This window comes from Callionymus lyra, chromosome 2, assembly GCF_982586985.1.
Source record: "Callionymus lyra chromosome 2, fCalLyr1.hap1.1, whole genome shotgun sequence".
Classification (NCBI taxonomy): Eukaryota; Metazoa; Chordata; class Actinopteri; order Syngnathiformes; family Callionymidae; genus Callionymus; species Callionymus lyra.
Window position 1 is genome coordinate 27,575,087 of NC_141819.1, and position 18,637 is coordinate 27,593,723.

At 39.8% G+C, this 18,637-nt stretch overlaps 2 protein-coding genes across 3 annotated transcripts; both read right to left on the reverse strand.

Moving 5' to 3' along the window:
* Window positions 1-371: 371 nt before the first annotated feature.
* Window positions 372-11,133, reverse strand: jade3 (jade family PHD finger 3). Of its 2 annotated transcripts, XM_087784418.1 has the most exons (13): window positions 10,819-11,133; window positions 10,622-10,688; window positions 7,539-7,604; window positions 7,400-7,459; window positions 7,117-7,199; window positions 6,887-7,044; window positions 6,628-6,818; window positions 5,643-5,854; window positions 5,290-5,457; window positions 4,535-4,651; window positions 3,448-3,906; window positions 1,955-2,072; window positions 372-1,877 (listed from the first exon to the last, which is right to left on the reverse strand). In XM_087784418.1, the coding sequence occupies exons 4-13, from the start codon at window positions 7,446-7,448 to the stop codon at window positions 1,111-1,113; spliced, it is 2,322 nt and encodes a 773-aa protein (XP_087640544.1). In that variant the 5' UTR covers window positions 7,449-7,459; window positions 7,539-7,604; window positions 10,622-10,688; window positions 10,819-11,133; the 3' UTR covers window positions 372-1,110. The 2 variants fall into 2 exon arrangements, with proteins under 2 accessions (XP_087640544.1, XP_087640545.1); XM_087784419.1 differs by lacking the exons at window positions 10,622-10,688; window positions 10,819-11,133 and adding an exon at window positions 10,173-10,596.
* Window positions 11,134-11,724: 591 nt separating this feature from the next.
* rp2 (RP2 activator of ARL3 GTPase) lies at window positions 11,725-17,987 on the reverse strand. The gene is made up of 5 exons (XM_087784420.1): window positions 17,710-17,987; window positions 15,082-15,750; window positions 13,840-13,954; window positions 12,547-12,632; window positions 11,725-12,470 (listed from the first exon to the last, which is right to left on the reverse strand). The coding sequence occupies exons 1-5, from the start codon at window positions 17,869-17,871 to the stop codon at window positions 12,387-12,389; spliced, it is 1,116 nt and encodes a 371-aa protein (XP_087640546.1). The 5' UTR covers window positions 17,872-17,987; the 3' UTR covers window positions 11,725-12,386.
* Between the last annotated feature and the right edge of the window lie 650 nt (window positions 17,988-18,637).

Sequence of the window (18,637 nt, forward strand, 5' to 3'; positions counted from 1 at the left end):
TTACTCGAACCCACTTAACCTTTGGTCAAGAAGATAATTTACATCATTATAATCTGTAATTTAATCTAGAGATGTAGGTCTCGTCTTCTGGTGAGAACCACCTTCACTGCTCCTGACGTAATTGATTGAAGACGTCTTCACTACAGTCTAAGACAATAAAGAGTCGTCTTTGCGATAATTGTCGGCTCAGGTGCTCGTCAGCACGTCAATAACACTGAAACAGCACTAACTGGTGTGGTGAGAAGAACTGGACTGACTGCTGACTGCAGCTCACACACACACACACACAGCAGCAAATGCAGTGTTTTCTTGTTCAGCACCAACACACAGTAGCATGTTCTCATCGTTTCATCAGGAAAAGTGCACGGATATCATGGAAAAATGTGCATCTTTATTGTATCACAGAGAAAAAAAAAGATCACATTTCTTCACCCACTTGAGTCTTGATGCTGGATTGCATGATGCAAACAAACCTGTAAAAACCATTAAAGTTGGAGTGTATGTTCACTGGAGACCACACCTGCTGTAGTGTTTGGTCAACAGCTCAAATGAAACCTATGAGGAGGTGGTGATGTACAACTTTGGATCGGGGGAGAACTTTGAGAGTTTGGAAACACACTGAAAAGCTTTTGAACTCGGACTTGTGTTCATAAAAAGAAATAAAGCAGCTTCAAGTAGGTCACAAATTAATATTGAGAAGAAATGATGTAGTGAATATTTTAATGAAAACAAACTTGCATGGATGTAGACGAGTGGTCCGTTCTGGCTGGTTTACTCCTTCGGCAGCACATCGACCTGCTAAACCCACCCTGGGTTAGGAAGACACGGGTGCGGATACATGACGACACACGTCACGACCTATTGGCAGACAATGAGCTCTTACTCGGGGGTGAGATCTATCGTGTTTCCTCTTCCCGTTTGTGGGACAAATCTCTGTTCAGCATGAGACTTGTGTCCATGTAGTCGAAGGCAAGTGTGTAAAAAAAAGATGCAGGACTGCTGCGGAGCGCTCGTGTGATGCTCGCCATAATCCAAGGCAAGTGCGGTTTCCTGGGAAGCTTGAAGTCCCTCTGGTCCCTGATACGTCGGCGGCGGATGGCGAGGGTCGCGTCACCTCTGCACGTGGTGTCTGGAGCTCAGCGACTGTTTGGCCGCTTTCTTACAGTCTCTTCTCTGGAGGTTGGGTTTCTGCATCCCGAGCGAGCGTCTGTGTCTCCCCTTGGCTTCTGGTTCGGAGTCGCTGAGCTCCAGGTCCGGACAGTAGCCGTCGCTGTCGTGGTACGGACGAGCACCTTTCGCTCTGTGCTCAGGCTTGACCCAGAGAGTGTCCTTGCCCGAGGGCTTGTGGGAGAGTTTTTCGGAGGAGCGCAGGTCCTCCGTGGTGCGTACCAAGTTGATGGTGGCCTCCTTGAAAGACCTGCCGAAGTGTTCCATGGCCGACTTGCGGAATTTGCCGTTGTCCAACATCTCCTGGTCAGCGGGCGTCTGGCAGGAAGTGTGCTTCTGAGCGACCGCCTTCTCTGGAACGCCGTTGGATCTGGCTGCGGCCACTTGCTCAACTTTCCCGTTGCTCTTGGACGACTGGCCATGAAGAGCGGCGTGGAGTGCTAATGGTTTCCCGGTGGGCTTGACCCGGTTATTCCTGTGCTGACCGTTGGAGCTCCCGTCTCTCCTACCGTGTCCATGTAACTGAGGCTTGCCCAGACCCAGACCCTCACCGAAACTCTCTGTGACGTTGCCACTGTTGTCCAGGCACAGAGGTCCATTACCAGACTTGTGGTTCCCATGACTGGACTTCTTGGGCATTTTGAGCTTCAGAGTGATCCTGGGAGGAGGATGGAAGAGCAGACTCTCCACAGGAAATGACGCCGGCAGACCTGCAGGTCCACAGAGAGTTGGTTCACACACGGCAGAGTAGAAGAGAAACATTATGCTGGACGACATGTTTGCTCACCAGCACCGAGCTCCTGGTTCAACAGCTTCATGTGGAGGTTGAACATCTGCTCCTGAGCTTTACTCTGCAGCAGCTTCAGCTTCTCTCGGCGACTCACCATGTAACACAGATTCCTCACCTGAAACATCAGAGAGACTTTAGACTTGTTGACTTTCATTGAAGTGCAGATCAACATTCACACGTTTATGCTACAATCAACTTTGATAATCTACAAACATGTCAGTAGCATGTTAACAATGGCAGACTCATGTCAGGGTCTGTGGTCAGAAATGTATTCCAGTGGAATGACAAAAGTAACTACAGTAGTAAAATTATCAGCAGATATAGCAAACCTTACGACTCATAAAGGATAATTATACCTGTTTAAACTAGTGTTATAGCTTGTTCAATAACAAATTGTTGACATTCGGTTCTAATAATGTAACATATCTTGATCCCTTTTCCCTTAATGAAGCAAACTTTAATTATTATTTTACATGATCAACTCTATACAGACTTGGTTAGAATGATATACATCAGTTTTATTATTTGGAGTATCCAGGAGTTATTTTCATGTTCCATGGTTCTTTAAAAGGTGTAAGTAGCCTGACCTTAAGTGACTGTCGTAAATGATAGCAGCAGGATCAGTGGTAACTCAAAGTACTAGCATTAGAACTAAACAGTAGCCCACAGTGATGGGTTAAGAGTGTAACTAGTGAAGAAACCAGGTTACACCCATTGACACTCAAATCATCTTCTCTAGAGCTTTTTCTGCCCTCACAGTCATGGTCACTATTTAGGAGACGGCGATGAGCTGAAGCACTTCAATCTAAAGACAAAAGCTGCCATCTAGTGGTCTTGAGTAGCATAGCAGTGTAGGCCAATCGCAAAAATCCACAAGATTGTTCTTAAACGTGAAGAGAAGTTTAACAGTGATCTCCACCCCTCTGTCCAGAGACGTACTGGTTTTGTGAGACATTCGTTAGAGGATGGCACAGAATAATTTATTTTTTAGTTGATTATTACTGTGGAAAAGTGTCTAGTTCAAAAGATAAGATTGTATTTTCTCTGAAGTAACATTAGCCTGTGACTCCTGAGAGGTCAATGCGCTAATATAAGTCAAGTTTATCTTAAAAAATAAACCCAGAAACTATTTAAAATAAGTGATACACAAAGGCTATAGGATTTTTTTTTCTTTTTCAATTTTAACGCTGACTTTAAAACAGTACGCTGTGCAAAAATGGTTGTGGACTTTTATTTAGGGATTTTTTTTGTCATTCAATTCATCATTTGTTACTGAGGCCCAGTGAGACAGCAATGTAATAGTAAAAGAGACAAACTCAACATATACAATAATAATACAAAATGTGCATTGATCTGCTTGAAACAACAAGTATATGTCATAAATAACAAATATAATATAAAATAACAATATGATGCCATTTGTGAGCTGATGAATTTTACATTTTTAAGAAGAGGAAGTAGAGACCTTGCAGCAAGAAGAGAGAACTCACCCTCTCCAGATCCTGCCGCAGGTGCATGAACATCCTCATGCGGGTGTGGATGCTGTGCTCCTGAGGCTGCAGCATCAGATGCTCCTCGTCGGCTCTGGGCGGCAGCAGCGCTTTGTTATAGTTACTTCTCCTCTTCAGCTTCCAGTACTGGTAGATGAAGTCCAGCAGGTGTTGAGAAAGTCCCAGGGAGCGCCCGAGCTCTTCCTGCTGGGTCAGGGTGTAGAACTCCTCCTCCAGCTCCTGCAGTCTCTGAGCCCGCAGACCCACTTTTCCCATCTCAATGGGAGGTTTGGGGCGCGCTGGACTCAGTCCGGCCTCGGTTGTTTTCAACTGGCTGTGCTTGAGGCAGAACGACTTAAACTTGACTTCATCCCCTTCGTCAAGGATAGTCTTCATCTCTAAGCTCTGCTCAAAGGCACAGGTCACATGGAAGGGAATGGTGCAGTTCTTCACCGAGCACTGAGGGGGAGGGAGAGAGACTGGGGTTAGCAGAGCAGAGATTAAGATGGATCCTCAATTTAAAATCTTGACTTTAGTACATTATTTGAATAAAAAGTATGTTATTTAAAAACGATACAGGCTTCACTTCCTCCAGATGAATTATGATCAGGGGTTCTGACACAATACAAAACAATCAAGCTCACACAAAGCCAGGGGTCGCTGACTGCATGACCTCTTTTATGGCAGTAATTAACACATAAAAGGGCATATTACGGTTTAACAAGCATGAGGCACCATCAAATCTAGGGGCTTAACTGGTTGCCAAGTAACGACCCCAACAGCCCCCCGTCTTTCCCAGCAAGTCCCTCTATTGTGTCCCCGTCAAGAAGAGGGGGTTGATGGGATGCGAGGGGTCTAAAGAGGGCTCACACCAGGGGTACTGACCACAGCCATTTAAGATATACATTCCAGTAGGATTCACACTCGAACATGCAAGAAATTACAAAATCTTGATGATTGCAACAAATATATAAATGCAACAAAATTAAAAAATGCACAATAGCATCTACAAGACAGACCTAGCATCAAAGTAAATAATAGCAATTGATTTAGTCCTAATAGGTCATTTTAATTGACCTCCACTCACCTGGATACAAGCTCCCGTCTTCATTTTACACAGACTGCAGATGAGGGACCAGCGACTGGGGGGAATGTGGGAGACCTTTGTGATGGGTTCCATCCTCTCAGGACAGGCGATACTAACCTGCAGAAGGTTAGATAGTATTAATATTTATCACCTTTACTGCCAAGTTATGTTGTCAAAAGTACATTAAGAATCTGGCAGATCATTTTATATTCAAACCACATTTAAAGAAAGCTCAATTGTTTTATGTGTATTTGTTGGATCATTGAAGTGAATACCTTCAAGTTAGAGTGTTTTTTGTTTAGTTAAAAAATAGCCAACGCTCTTGGATGCCACTTATAAATCCTGATTTATGCATCATTTGTGTGTGACAAGCTGTCCAGAAAAAGTTGGCAGACATCTTTCTCTCCCGTCATCCATGAGTACAGTGTTCATTTATTGCAGCGTGTAAATGAAAGCGAGTTAAATGTTTTTATACTAACAAATTCAATTACAAAGACAATTTAATATCCAACTATTTATTCAAAGACTTGAACTAATGACGTGTAGGTGCGAAGCTAACGTTAGCCTAGCTCATGTGTGTTGACAATGTTCCTCATGTGGTGATTTGTTTAGTCATTCTACAGGATTTTATTACTTAATGCATCCCTTTACAATTCAGACCACAAGGATAAATGAGCTACTAAACAACACATCTGCATCAGTGTTATGGAATCTCTTCTTTTTAAGCTTCAAAAAGACATTTGATCAATATTTACCTCGGGTATCCAGAGGGCGCAGCTGACATGTGCCCACTGTGTGCCCGTCCGTGTGGCCTTCATGGCTCCACCCTTCTTGGGACACAGGAGGCACTGGGGGTCGATGCCAAGGACGCATGTGCGACACAGCCAGTTCCCGACTGGCACTTTGACAATGCCGTAGCAGGCCTGGAGTGACAAACATTCAAGGTCATCATTCTTGACTAGAATAGTACAAAGAATCTGACACTTAACGAGAGCCACTACCTCAAAACATTGTTTTTAGTCAAAAGATATGTTAATAAAACATAACAGTACTACATGCTACAGCGTTTTTTATTTCAAGTATCAGCACACAAAGGAGTGAGTTCTACCTGGTGGACACAGATGTTGCACTTGTCACAGAACACCATGTCGTTCCCTTCTTCGCTGTCAGGGGAGCGGCACACGTCGCATATCACATCTTCGTCGTACTCGATCCCCAGACCCTCCACCGTCTCGATGGCGTGCTTCATGTTGTCATGACACTGACTCTCCAGAGCCTCCATGGCTCGCTCCATCGTCAACTCGTCTACAGATGGCTCCCCTGGAGGACGAGCACAACAGACACATTACAGACGATGCAAACTCATGAAATTGAAATGTTCGGTTAGGAAAGAAAGACATTAGTTTAAGACTGAGTGATGGAGACAATTTATTTGACACAGATTTGGGAATTGGAGGTAATCTCAAGCATTTTAATGAATCACTAAATGTAAAATTCCTTTTTTTTATCTGATTTTACATTCCTGTTTGATTGGGAAATTGTTTTCAATCATGTGTCTGAAAAGCCCAGGACACAAGGTCATCCCAGCCCTTTCCTGTACAAATAGTCACTGGATAAACAATCCTGTAAAGTAACAGGGAATTAATCGTCATAGGCTTTGGCCAGTAGAGAAAGGGTGTCCGCCAGATTAATACGCTTAAAAACGATGGAACTTCCCATTCCGATTTCATATAAGCTTCCCATTTTGCTCAAAGCAAACGTCTCTTGCTAAAGTCGCTACATGAACCAGGATGAAGTAAAACCAAAACTTGCGTCTGCTGTAAGAGTCTTGGTTGCAACTGCTTCACTGTGTTGTTAGTTCCAGTGTTACAAGATATTTTTGAGATTTAAAACCAACACAACATCTTACTTATCGTGTGTTATTTTAAGACATTTGATCTAAAAATTAAATTTGATTGAAGACATTTAATGACAATTAAGGCCTTATTTTTAGATTCATGAACAAGACTTTTTAAGGATGGTATCCAGCATAAGAGTGTCTAGTACACCAGGGCACATTATTCTATACATGTGTTGACGACCAAACTTCTTACCCATTATTCCCAGTTCCTTGTTGAGTGCCTGGAGCCAGTAGATATCCGTGTCATCGAGATCGTAGCGGCACATGGCCTCTGCCAGCTCTTTGATGTTGATATATCCTGGCTCTGTTGCGTCCATGTTGGAGGACTGGATATATTTCTTCTGGTGGCTGTAAAGAACTTCATTGGACTTCTCTTCAACGATTCTGGCAGGTGAAGAAGAAGAAGAATGAGTGACGAGCTCAATAGGACTAAATCTGCCCGGCATGTTTACCTGACCGACGGCTGTGGGATGGTGTCTGGACTTGCCAACACCTGGACTCCCTTCTCCCATTCCTCCTTCCAGGGGTCTGCAAGTAAGTAGTAGTCCTCCGGGGGTACATGGTGAGAGTCCGGAAGCTTCATTGCACTGATCAGGTCTTTTCTGAACACCTGGAGGTCACAGCGAGTCAAGCAGCGGTACTGATGTTTTATGGACAGGCGATACGAGACATGAGAACCTACCTCAGCCGGTTTCTTCTGACTGGAGGAGGGGGTTCCCAGAGCGCCGCCATATCTTTTGGAGGGGCAGAAGGATGTGGAAGGGCCTGAGGATAATCAAATAGAGAGCTCAGACAGGAAACAAATGCTCTTGATTTTCCAAGATGCAACTTTAATCCATGAACATTGGAAGCATGACTGAAAGTATAAATAAAATATATTTACTGTAAAAGTTTTAGGGTGAAGCAGGAGGACGTAAATAAGTAAAAACAAGGTACAACATTTGTGTCTCTGGCAGGTGACTCACTCTCATTGTCAGAACTGTCACTGCTGCTGGAGGACTTGAGTCGTTTCATCCTGTTACATCCTGCAGGGGACGAGAATAGGATCTTAAATATACATCTTTGGTACCAGGATGAAAAACTGTTCAACAAATGTTCACTTACCATAAATTTCAGGTTGAAACGCATGCTAGTGGTTTCCTTTGATTAATTCCTGACTTGTTATTTCATCTATAAATAAAAGAAATGGTGGCAGATGATTATTCAAGCAGACTTCCAGGTCGGTTTTCAACACCCCAGACTCCCTAAATATTTGTCTTCGCCGACTGGATGACTCAAAAATCTCTGACCAAAACTCTCCGCAAACACAGAACATCGTTTCAACATCCAGGACATGCCTCACATTCCCCCATTACTAAGAGAGGGGTGTGGCATATTCATGCTTGCTCATGCCACAAAGTACACACATGGTTAGTATATTACTCACCCCGATAATAACCAATTACTGACATAAATGAATCGGGAATAAATGCCGTCACTTTCTCTGCATCCAGATGTTGACCTCTTTTAATAATGCCAAATGGAGAGAGAGCGGTGCAGGCACACATAATGGCCAGACTAGTGTGGCCATCTGGTACTGAAGCAAGTGCTTCCATCTGTAATTTCAACAAAAACTCTGTGAACCCACACCAGTGTTCATGAAAGCTCGACTTCAAGGACAGACACAAACCTCTCAGCTACGCACAGTCATGCTGTGAAAGGAGGAAAAACTAATGAACGCTGGAACAATGGAGTAAGAAGTTATCAGCTATATCCTTGCAGCCTGACATTATTTCACAGCAATTTAATTTTAATCAGACTCCGTTACAATTATGAGTATATATATCTTATTCATATGTTAGTGTTTACTCCAGACCAAACCATTTTCCATGTTGTGTTCCTAAGACTTAAGTTGACAATTAAACCGACAATTACTTGAATTGTTTACATCCTTCCTTCTTTTAAAATGTGACCTCAACCCGAGTTTGGTTTATCTCCACGCTCGCCTTTAAAAAGATTCCCCATACAATAGTTTCCATGGTGATACCTGGCAGGGGGAGTTGTAATGTTTGAAATTAAATGATTTTCATGCTTGTCCATCATTAGAAATACGGGCACAAATAACTATTACACATAACATTTTGACCTTTTGCATGCCTGCATCTTAATGAAATTAAAACCATACATTTATTACTGGTTAAACTTGCATGTAGTATTGTATCATTCTTTGTGTGTGACTCTAGCACAGTCGAGATGGTTGTAATCTGCCATAGACCAGGTTTTGAACTCAAAAGTCAGAATTAAAAAAACATTTAAAAACAGCATTTCATTCTTTTCATTCTTTTAGTGATGCAATAAAGAAAGGGGGGGTGAAATATTGTTAAAACTGACGAGTGAGTGCATGTATAAAGCATTTACTTTCAATAAAGATTACAATAAACAAGAGCAAATTAATAAAGTACGGTATTTGTAGGTAGGTAGGTAGAACTTTATTAATTGTTTTTTCCAATTAGCCTCAGCAATACAGCAATTCTCCATGAAAAATAAATTAAAAAAAAATAAGAACAAGAACAAAGAGAAATAAAGAGAAATAACGAGATGATACAATCCAAGTCTAAAGATAAAGAACATAGATCAAAGAAAAATAACAAAGACAAAGGATACAAAGACTAACCTTTTTCTTTATCATTTTTCTTTGATCCATGTTCTTTATCTTTAGACTTAGGTTGTGTCATATTGTACTTTCTTTTAATAGAAACTTTGTTCTTGTTCTTATTTACATTTTTATGAATTATCGTCTGTATTGCTGTGTTCTAATTGGAAAAACAATTTCAATAAAGTTCTATCCATCTATCAAATCTATTACATGGTTAAGCTAGAACTCACATTTATCTGATCCTTAAAACTCTTCACTGGCTTCCAGTTTCTTTCAGGATCAACTTTAAAGTTCTGGTTCTTACTTTCAGATCTATTCATGCTCCTCCTTACATCAGTGATCTGATCCAGCCTTACACCCCAGCTCGGGCTCTGAGGTCTGTGGATCAGAATCTACTGATGGTTCCTCGCACACGGTTCAGGACCAGAGGAGAGAAATCCTTCCAGACTGTTGCTCCTAAGCTTTGGAACGATCTTCATCTCTCTTTCAAGAAACATCTTAAGACGTTTTTATTTGTTCAGACTTTTTCCTTGATTTTCTGGAACTCCTGTTGTGTTATCAGTTTTATCTTGATCTTTAAAGTTTATACTTTATTATTAATATTGTTTTGATTGTTTAAGCGCTTTGAGACCCTGGTCTGGAAAAGCGCTATATAAATACAAATTAATTACGTACTAATATTCTTATTCATTTTTAATTGAATGCCTTTATTCTTTCCACCATATAAGGTATAGGCTCCTGACATCATACAACTGAAAGTTCTATTTTTTTTTCTACAACTTCAATTATAAACCTGCTTCGACTCCTTCACTGATATTGTCCAACAGACACTGGTCGAAATTATTTTGTTAATAAAACACAAACCTTTATCTTTATTTAATGTTATAATATATATATATATATATATATATATATATATATTATTCTATGTTAAACTTTGTATCCTTTTTCTTTGATCTATGTTCTTTATCTTATCTTTAGACTTAGATTTGTATCATCTTGTTCTTTCTCTTTGTTCTTGTTCTTATTTTATTTTTATGAATAATTGCTGTATTGCTGTGGCCAATTGGAAAAAAAACAATTTCAATAAAGTTCTACCTTACCTTAAAAATCTCTGATGACAAGTGACGAAAGTTACATCAAAACTGTGCGAGTACAGTATCGTTTTGACCCATATTTTGTGTTGACACATGTCCAATAACTGATCATAGATATATATTATACTCATATTTAAAAGTGCTCACTTTGACTAGAAAAAGCTATAGAAATGACGTAGGCAGAAATAGACGCTTTAAATGCCACAACGGTGATGACGTGACACCGACTTTAATCGAAACGACCCAGTGACGTTTCTGGATCAAGTTTATCTCGAGAACAACTTTAAACTCCAATAAGCGACACTTTCTACCTCCTAAGACTCGTAGTTCGGTCCAGTTCTAAGGACCTCAGCGGTGTTGTGACTCACAAACGTTGGCGCCAAGGCTGCAGGAAAATCAAACATGGGCGCCACGAGCATTTCAACGATGTCACTTCCCCTCCAACAACCACTCACTTTGTCCACCTCGACCAGCCTCGCTCGTGGAAGATTCGGCGGCAGAAACCCTCGCCCACGGTGCCCGCTGCAGACACACGTACACGGGTTACAAACCGAGGGAGGTGTAGGACGTCAGGCCTGTGGCCTGGAGCAACATCACCAGTGGGAAAATCCTGCCACATTGAGCAGCATATTGTTCACTCCCACCATCTTACCTTCAACTCCAGGCGTTCCTCCCGCTGTATTCCACGCGTGGCCCCGGCCTGCTCACCGCTCCAGCTTTAGCAACAGTGTTAGCAACGCTTGTATTTGGCTATAATCGTGTAATAAATGTGTGATTTGTTAGCAGCCGCCACTGTGGGAATCTCCAGATAGACGCCTGCCCACCACCGCACAACAGCTCTATTGTACGAGGCGCCCTGCAGGGTCCTAAACTCCGCCGGGTTCAAAGTTGGGCCCCCACGATTTTGGATAAGAAAATGAGTGCAGGTTATTATTTTTACGTTTCAATGTAATAGTTTTTTGAAAATTAAATTCGAGACAAATTTGTATTGTTTAATAAAAAATAAAAATACGCAGACCCATCATTTGACTATTACTCGCCCCCTAGTGCCCGCTTAAAAATGCGCCATGTTCTCAAATCAAAAACAACCAAATTAAAATAGAAATGTTTGGTTATTTTTTCTTTCTTTTTTTTACTGTAAGTGCACACATAAATGCAATGCCTGTGACAAATAACACTAATTTAATAATTGTAAAATGTTGTTTTGTATTTGTTATTTGATTAAGCGATTGTGTGTTTTTATTATTGAACTAATTTCAGATGCAACGCAAAACCAGTTAAATTGTTTAATAAACGTGGCATGATCCCGAGAATATATTGATATAAACTCAATGATTTAAAAGGAAACATCAAAGTATAATTGTTTTGTTATGAATACATTTAAAAATGAGGTCTCAATTAACCCTTTTTGTTAAATACTGTAATCCAGTAAAAGCCATTTTAAATGCTTTATAGAAGCCACAAAAAGCACAATAATAATCTAGTATCATGCTATTTCAACGATAATAATAATATTGACACATATATTGCATAAGGAGGCACAAAAAAGAAGTACACACATATTTAACTAGAAACTGTATTCTCACACTTGATGTCATTTCTATACAAAAACACATAAGGGAGTGATTATAAAACACAAATTACAAAATGGATTTGTCACATTAATTGCCTACAAGAAAAAAGCCAGCAACACAAAGACACCCTTGCTTTATCTCGATAAAACTTTGGCCTAAAAAGATTAAAAAAAAAAAAAAAAACGTTTCCAAGGTGTGAAACTAAATCCCAAACTTCTAAAACATATTAACATAGAACTGTTGTATGTTTATACAAAACATTTCCCTCTGGCATCCTCATGCTCGTTTTCTCACGCTGCGGATTGGTGAGGCAGCAAAGAAAAACAAAGCCATACATAATAAAGATAATAAAAAATGTACAGCAAATACCACACACAGTACCAAAATACAATCAAAGGAACATAAATATTCACAGCACTTTTTCACAAGAATATGAAGTGTGTTGAAAAACTCCTAACAACTATTAGTAGATGCAGGCTATAGCCACACCTACACTTGTGTATTTGTATTGCAACCTAGGTTTATTCTGGGTATCGTTTATTTGTGAAAGTGAAATGCTCCGTTGCTACTGGTAACCGATCCTAACTGACAGTGACATTGTAAAAACCTGAAGAAAAGTCGAAGGTCTAGACGTGTCACCACTGATTCACAAGCCCATCTGCATGTCTGCGAAGTTGAAGAAGTTGTCGACGTCTCGAGAAGATGTGTTTTTGTTGTCCGACACAAACACCTGCAGAGAGGAGAAATTATTTTATTATGTTGCAGTAATTTACAGCATATTGTTCAGTGAAACAAATAATAACTACCTTGGTCCCACTGAACATTTCGTTTGAAATGCTCTTGCAGGCTTCCACGACTCCTTCGCCGTTCAGCTCCAGAGCAATGACAGGACCTACCACGAGATAACAGATGAAACCATGTTACTATAGTAATGGTTCAACTCCTGTCAAGAACATTGCAATCCTGAGTTGTCATACGAGATGAATGCTCTATAAACAAGGTAGACAGCAGGTCTGCAAAGTCAGTTGAATTTAAGGCCTTAAAACGTCCTCAATGTGATTTTGAAACGTCTTTAAAAAATCTATTAACGCTACATTGGCAACTAGAGTCTGGCTTTTGACTGTTTATGGATGTGAAATTGGTTGGAGAATTGATTTATTATTGTCTTAAAAAGTCTTACATTTTTCACCTCAAGGCTAACACTAATGTGTGAAGTTTAGAAACATTTTTTTTATTTCATCCAGCCTATGATCCTATACATGTTGCTGGCTATATATATATATATAGCCAGCAACACACAGACTACAGTTTCACACTTGCCAGCATTATAGAACTATAATATCTGATATATACAGTATATGATAGATACAAATAGTACATATGTAACAACAGTACTTTAACTAGATTCTTTATCATTTGCCCTGCAACAATTTATTATTTTTAACATGCGGTTGATTGGAAATTAATTTAAAAAAAATAGAGCTCAGTTATAATGCAAATCAAGCCATTGTACAGACTATAAAAATACTTTGTTAAGGTGCAAAGACATTTTTTCTTATCTTAATCTTATCTTATTCTTGCTGTATTTTCAATTACTATGGAAGTCCATGAGATAGAACTGGTAACTTTTCCTGATGACTTCACATTTTTCTATCAGAACACAGGTTAATATATTTAAAAAAAATAAAAATTATGATATTACATATATTTCCATGACCACCACCCAAAACGGAAAAACATTTCCCATTTAAACCTGTCACTCATAAACTTGATTAAACTTAACTTCAAAGATAAATAAGCTGTGATAAGAAGAACAAATTGAAACTGCAGTGGTTTCATGCCTGTGCTAGAGGCAGAAACAGAAGACCTTAAGGAAACACTAATCCAAAAACAAAAGGAAATGGTTTGTGACCACATGACCAGTGAAAAAAAACCGATGCACTTGCAAGTTAGACATGTGACATGTACTTAGTTACGAACTCTCAGTAAGATTCTAAGTTGATCCTTCGCTTGACAGGATTTCATATCCATTTTAGATTGGCTATTATTTACAATGGTGTCAAAATTAACCAGCATTGGCTAAGTTGATCCAAATGTACCTTTGGTGATCCACTCCACGAGCTCCTCTGCATTGCTCTGAAACACTCTCTTCACATCCTCCGGCCGCATGGACACTTCCTTGGTCTGGATCAGCACGTGTCCTTTACCGGTTGCCTGTTCAAGCACAAACCAATATGCGTTACACATTTTGCAGAGCGAAACTCTACATTCACACAAGGGTTAATGAGCTTGTTTCGTCTCATGCCAGAGTCCTGGCGTCACAAATGCTTTGAGAGCTCACTGGAATGTTTCAACAGTAACACGGTTGCTTCAGCGCAGCACTGGTTATGTAGCACCAGTTATCCGAGGCGACTAAAACAGCACGACGAAAGAGAATTTGTTCAGTGATCATCAGCTCACTTATGCAATTTCCTCTCAAGCAGAAAATATGACATTTGCACTGACAGCACAAATAAACACTTGCAAAGCATGTATCCAAACGTGATGCTGTTATGTAAATGTTAATCTAAAACGGCAATTTTTTTTGTCTAAGCTGACATTATCAAGCCAAAGTCTTTATTTACTAGAAGTAAGCATGCTTGTTTGACAGGGCAACAGCTCAAGTTGACGCTTGACACATCTCCCCCCAAAGTGTTTCACAAAGAAATTGAAATAATATTAAATAAATAGTCATTTAAATTGCACAGAAAATGTAAATTAAAGTGTTCAAAATCTGCTGTTCTATAGCGAATATACTAAATATACCTAGTCTGGAAACCTTTACAAGCGGATAAGTGGAGTGTAGTGAACAATTTGGAAAGTACTTTAAGTGTCTCCTGTGTTACCATAATTTATTGTGACACAGTACCACAGAAATCCTAAAACTAGCATTTCAGAATTAGAACTGTGATATGTTCCATTCCTCTTTTAACTTCCTGTTAAAGGAGGGGCAATTTTAGCTGGTTTTATCAATAGAAATGTCATTTCCTACCCGTTTTTATCCAAGATTGAGTTTCTCTACATTGTTTTATTATTGTTGTATTAATGTTTAATTATCAGAATGTTTGCCATTATTATTTCACATATTTAGTGTTTTGTTGACTCGTGGTTCAATGACAAAAGCATTTAAATACATTTTCTAAACATCGCTTAATCTTTGCCTTTAAATAAAATACTTTGATACTACTCAGAACAGTGGAAGTGACGTCCTTGATAAAAACATACGGACCTACAAAAGGAGCCAGACAGTGAACATAGAGATCAACCATGTCTCACACTAGAGGTGTTTCTAGATTACTCACCTCATCAATCAGTTTGCGGGCGTTGGCGGTAGAGTACTCACTAGCAAAGAAAACAAATAGACAGGACTCCTCGCTATCCTTACGTCTCCCTCCTTTTGTCAAAGGCACAATGCTTCGCGCCGGGTCAGTTAAGACCCGAATTGACTTAAACTCTGACTCGGGGTCTGGAGCCGGTACGTAATCCTGCACGCCTGCGGTCTCTGACAACAAGCTCCAGTTGTTCTCGCCGGACACTGGTGTGAAGTCATGTATGTTGCTCCAGTTATTGTTGAATATGCTCAGTCCTGCGTCTTTGAAGTGGAAGGCCAGCTCCGGGTAGAAGTACTGGAAACAGCTGAATCTCATCCCCGTGGAAGACTCGATGATGGGTTGTGTTGCACAGCACAAGAACACGTCCATCTTTTTACAGTCTCGCGTGCGGAACTGCTGACAGGCCACCACGCACTTGATGTCCTTGCAGTCTCGGAAAAACACGCTGCCTTTGACGGGTCCCAGGAAAATGCGGCAGTTGACGCAGTCGTCGATGGTGATGGTGGCGGAGTGGTCGAACACATAGATGTTGCAATTCTCACACTCTTGAATGACAAACTGCTGCCCATTTAGTTTTCCAGGAAGACGACCAACGGTGACGTCCTTCAGCCCAGTCAGCATGTAATCTTTCGGGTCCACCTGTCGAGTAAAGACAGGAAATAGTTATTATAATAGTATACTATGATACAGTGTAGTGTAGTGAATTTAAGCATTACAATCTTTTTTCTAAATGAAAAATAAGTTTATGTTCAAGTCCAAAATCATGAGATGTTTCAGTACGTTTTAGTTATTAGAATCCCTTATTAGTCCCGCGAGGGGAAATTCGGTAGTGCTTTTGACAGCCATTCACACATACTGATGGGAGTAGGCTGCACACCTGCGCCAAGTCTACCATCAGGAGCAGTGTTTCTTCATAGCACCATAAATCTGATCAATGATCTGGTGTGACAACACTGACAGTTTATGCAGCTCACAACCCAGACCTCAGAGCTGTAAAGAGAATCTTTGGTCTAATTACATTCCTTTATGTTTAAATGAATAAAACAAAAGTCATATCTGTAACTGTATTGATAGATCACATCTCTACAATGTAAATGAGAAATTAGTGCATTTGTCAGTTACAATAATGATGAATTCATAGGGCACAATTATTTCTATTTTTCATCCAAAATGTCCTCCATTTCTGGAATTAACCACAAAACATCCTTAACTACATTGAAAGAAAGGCTGCTAGCGGTCACCATGTTAATAGGTCATTAAATATGTAGCACTTCATTTATGATTTTAGTGAAGCAAGCAATGAATCAGGTTCAGCTACGATCAATCACAATAATACGAAACATAGTATCAAAAAAGCCTATTTGAATATATAACTCCTTGGAAATATATAAATGGACAGTCCCCTTGCTAATATTGCAGTAATAACAATCCCGTGGACATAATGTTACCCAAAATCTATTGTTTTTTTTTCCGAACGAGAAGTCAACTTTTCTGAATACACTGTAAAAAGGAGAATAAAAACCTTTTGTTTAAAGAATCAACAAAATCTAAATCCAAAGTTTAGTTTGGGAACATATTTGGGAACGTCACAATCCTTGAAATAACAGTCGTATTCATGACTCAACAATGGGGAAGTGCTTCATGCCAAATGTTCCGACATGTTGCGACACTCAAAGACTTTTCATCGACGTGACAATTGCAGGTGAATTGAGACACCTACTGCTGTATATAACAAATAGAGGGTTAGAAATGTATGTAGAAACATATTTTTGAAGTGATACAGAGGCTTAGACAAGAAATATGGGTTACCTTGTTCGAAATAAAAAACGCATTATAAGCTTGTGAATGCAATAGAAGCAATAATTTCCTTAAACAAACTTTGAAAGGGGAAGTGAAGGCAGACCAGCCTGGCAAAAGTAAATAACTTTTATGGTAATATGATATAAAAAAAAATTGTGTTAGACAAGATAACTGATCCAAATGTCCTCAAGGTTTATATTAAGAAACACACTCAGCAAGTCAAGATAAGAATTTAGGTGCCACAATAAGAAACCGATTCCATGAACGGATGTTGAATCCGCATTGAATTACTGAGCGTAGCGTTTTAATCTGATAATGGGATCAAACTAGTTATAGAGGCAGAGGTTGCGACATCTCAGAAGCTGCATTACATGCATCCCAGGGCTGGACATGTTACACATACAGAGAACTATTTGGTAACTTTGGAGGTGAAGTCATTGCTAGAAAGAATGCATTTAAGGACATTGACTGACATCACTGACTTCATGTTGAAAACCCTCTGCTTGTGTTGACTCCATATCTAGGGGTGTGTCTGGATTTTACATGATGGAAATGACCACATTAAATCGTGGATTATATGTCTAAATACCACATTTAAAAAGGAAATATAATCATAGTATACTACATAGCAGAATACTTTATGTAAGATATTTTTTATAATCTTATTAATGCATTTCGAAGGCTTCACCAGGTGACATATAACAAGCTACTCTCTATTGAAACCGATCTCGTTGTTATGTTATTAGAAATATAAGGATTGCAAGAAGCAACATTTGTAGCGTCAGTGTCTGTGTTTACCTTCTCCCTCTTATCCCAGCTGTATTGCTTCGGCGCCTCGTCGGTGTTGTTGCCAAGGGGAACCGCGCTACCTGTGGCAGTAGTTTCCACGGTCGTGGTTGTCGGCGTTCGCTCCTCTTTGTCGGACTTTCTTTTAGATTTTTTCGAGAAAAAACACCCCATTTTGTCGGTTCGGGTTCAACAATCGCGAGCGCGGCGCAGGCTGCGAGGTGTTTGAGGCAGGAGGAGGCAGGAGGAGGCACCAGAGCACCTACGTGCACTTTAGTTGACAAGCTTTCTTTTTTTTTTACTTCCAGCTTCCCGTTTCCCCCCCAACCTCAAGTCTTGGCCAATCAGTGTCGTCGAGTGAAATCTAAAAGCCAATCACGATGAGAAGCAGTATCACATGGGATCTGATGATGCATTCAGGGATACTTATAAATAACCGAAACCAGACAGTTGAGTAGAAGCGTGTCTTTTATTGTTTCAACTAAACTATGATAAAATACCGCAATGCTTCCCATATTTAAATTAAATCATAAATTGGTTAATTAAGTGTTTTTTTTTTTAAATAAATCTGTTACAAACATATTATTTTATTCATCATAGATATATTTTAAGTTGCACAAGCATGTACTATATATTTTGATACAACAAAACCAAGAACAATATTGTTAAAATAAATCAACTGAACTGTAACTTTTTTTTTTTGGCTCTAGGTGGGTGAACACGAATGGAAATGTCATTTTCAGGTTGTGGTGTGATGCTCTTTAGCTCCACAAACCCACAAACAACACACAAGTGTGTGACAGACAGAAGATTACCTGGCAACTTAAGCTACACAGGCCACTCTAATAATAGGTAATCCCCCACCAGGCCTCTGTGAGAGATGCAGCAGAGCGTTCTATACATCCCTGTTTTTCTTACTCAGTCCCATTCTTTTTTTTTT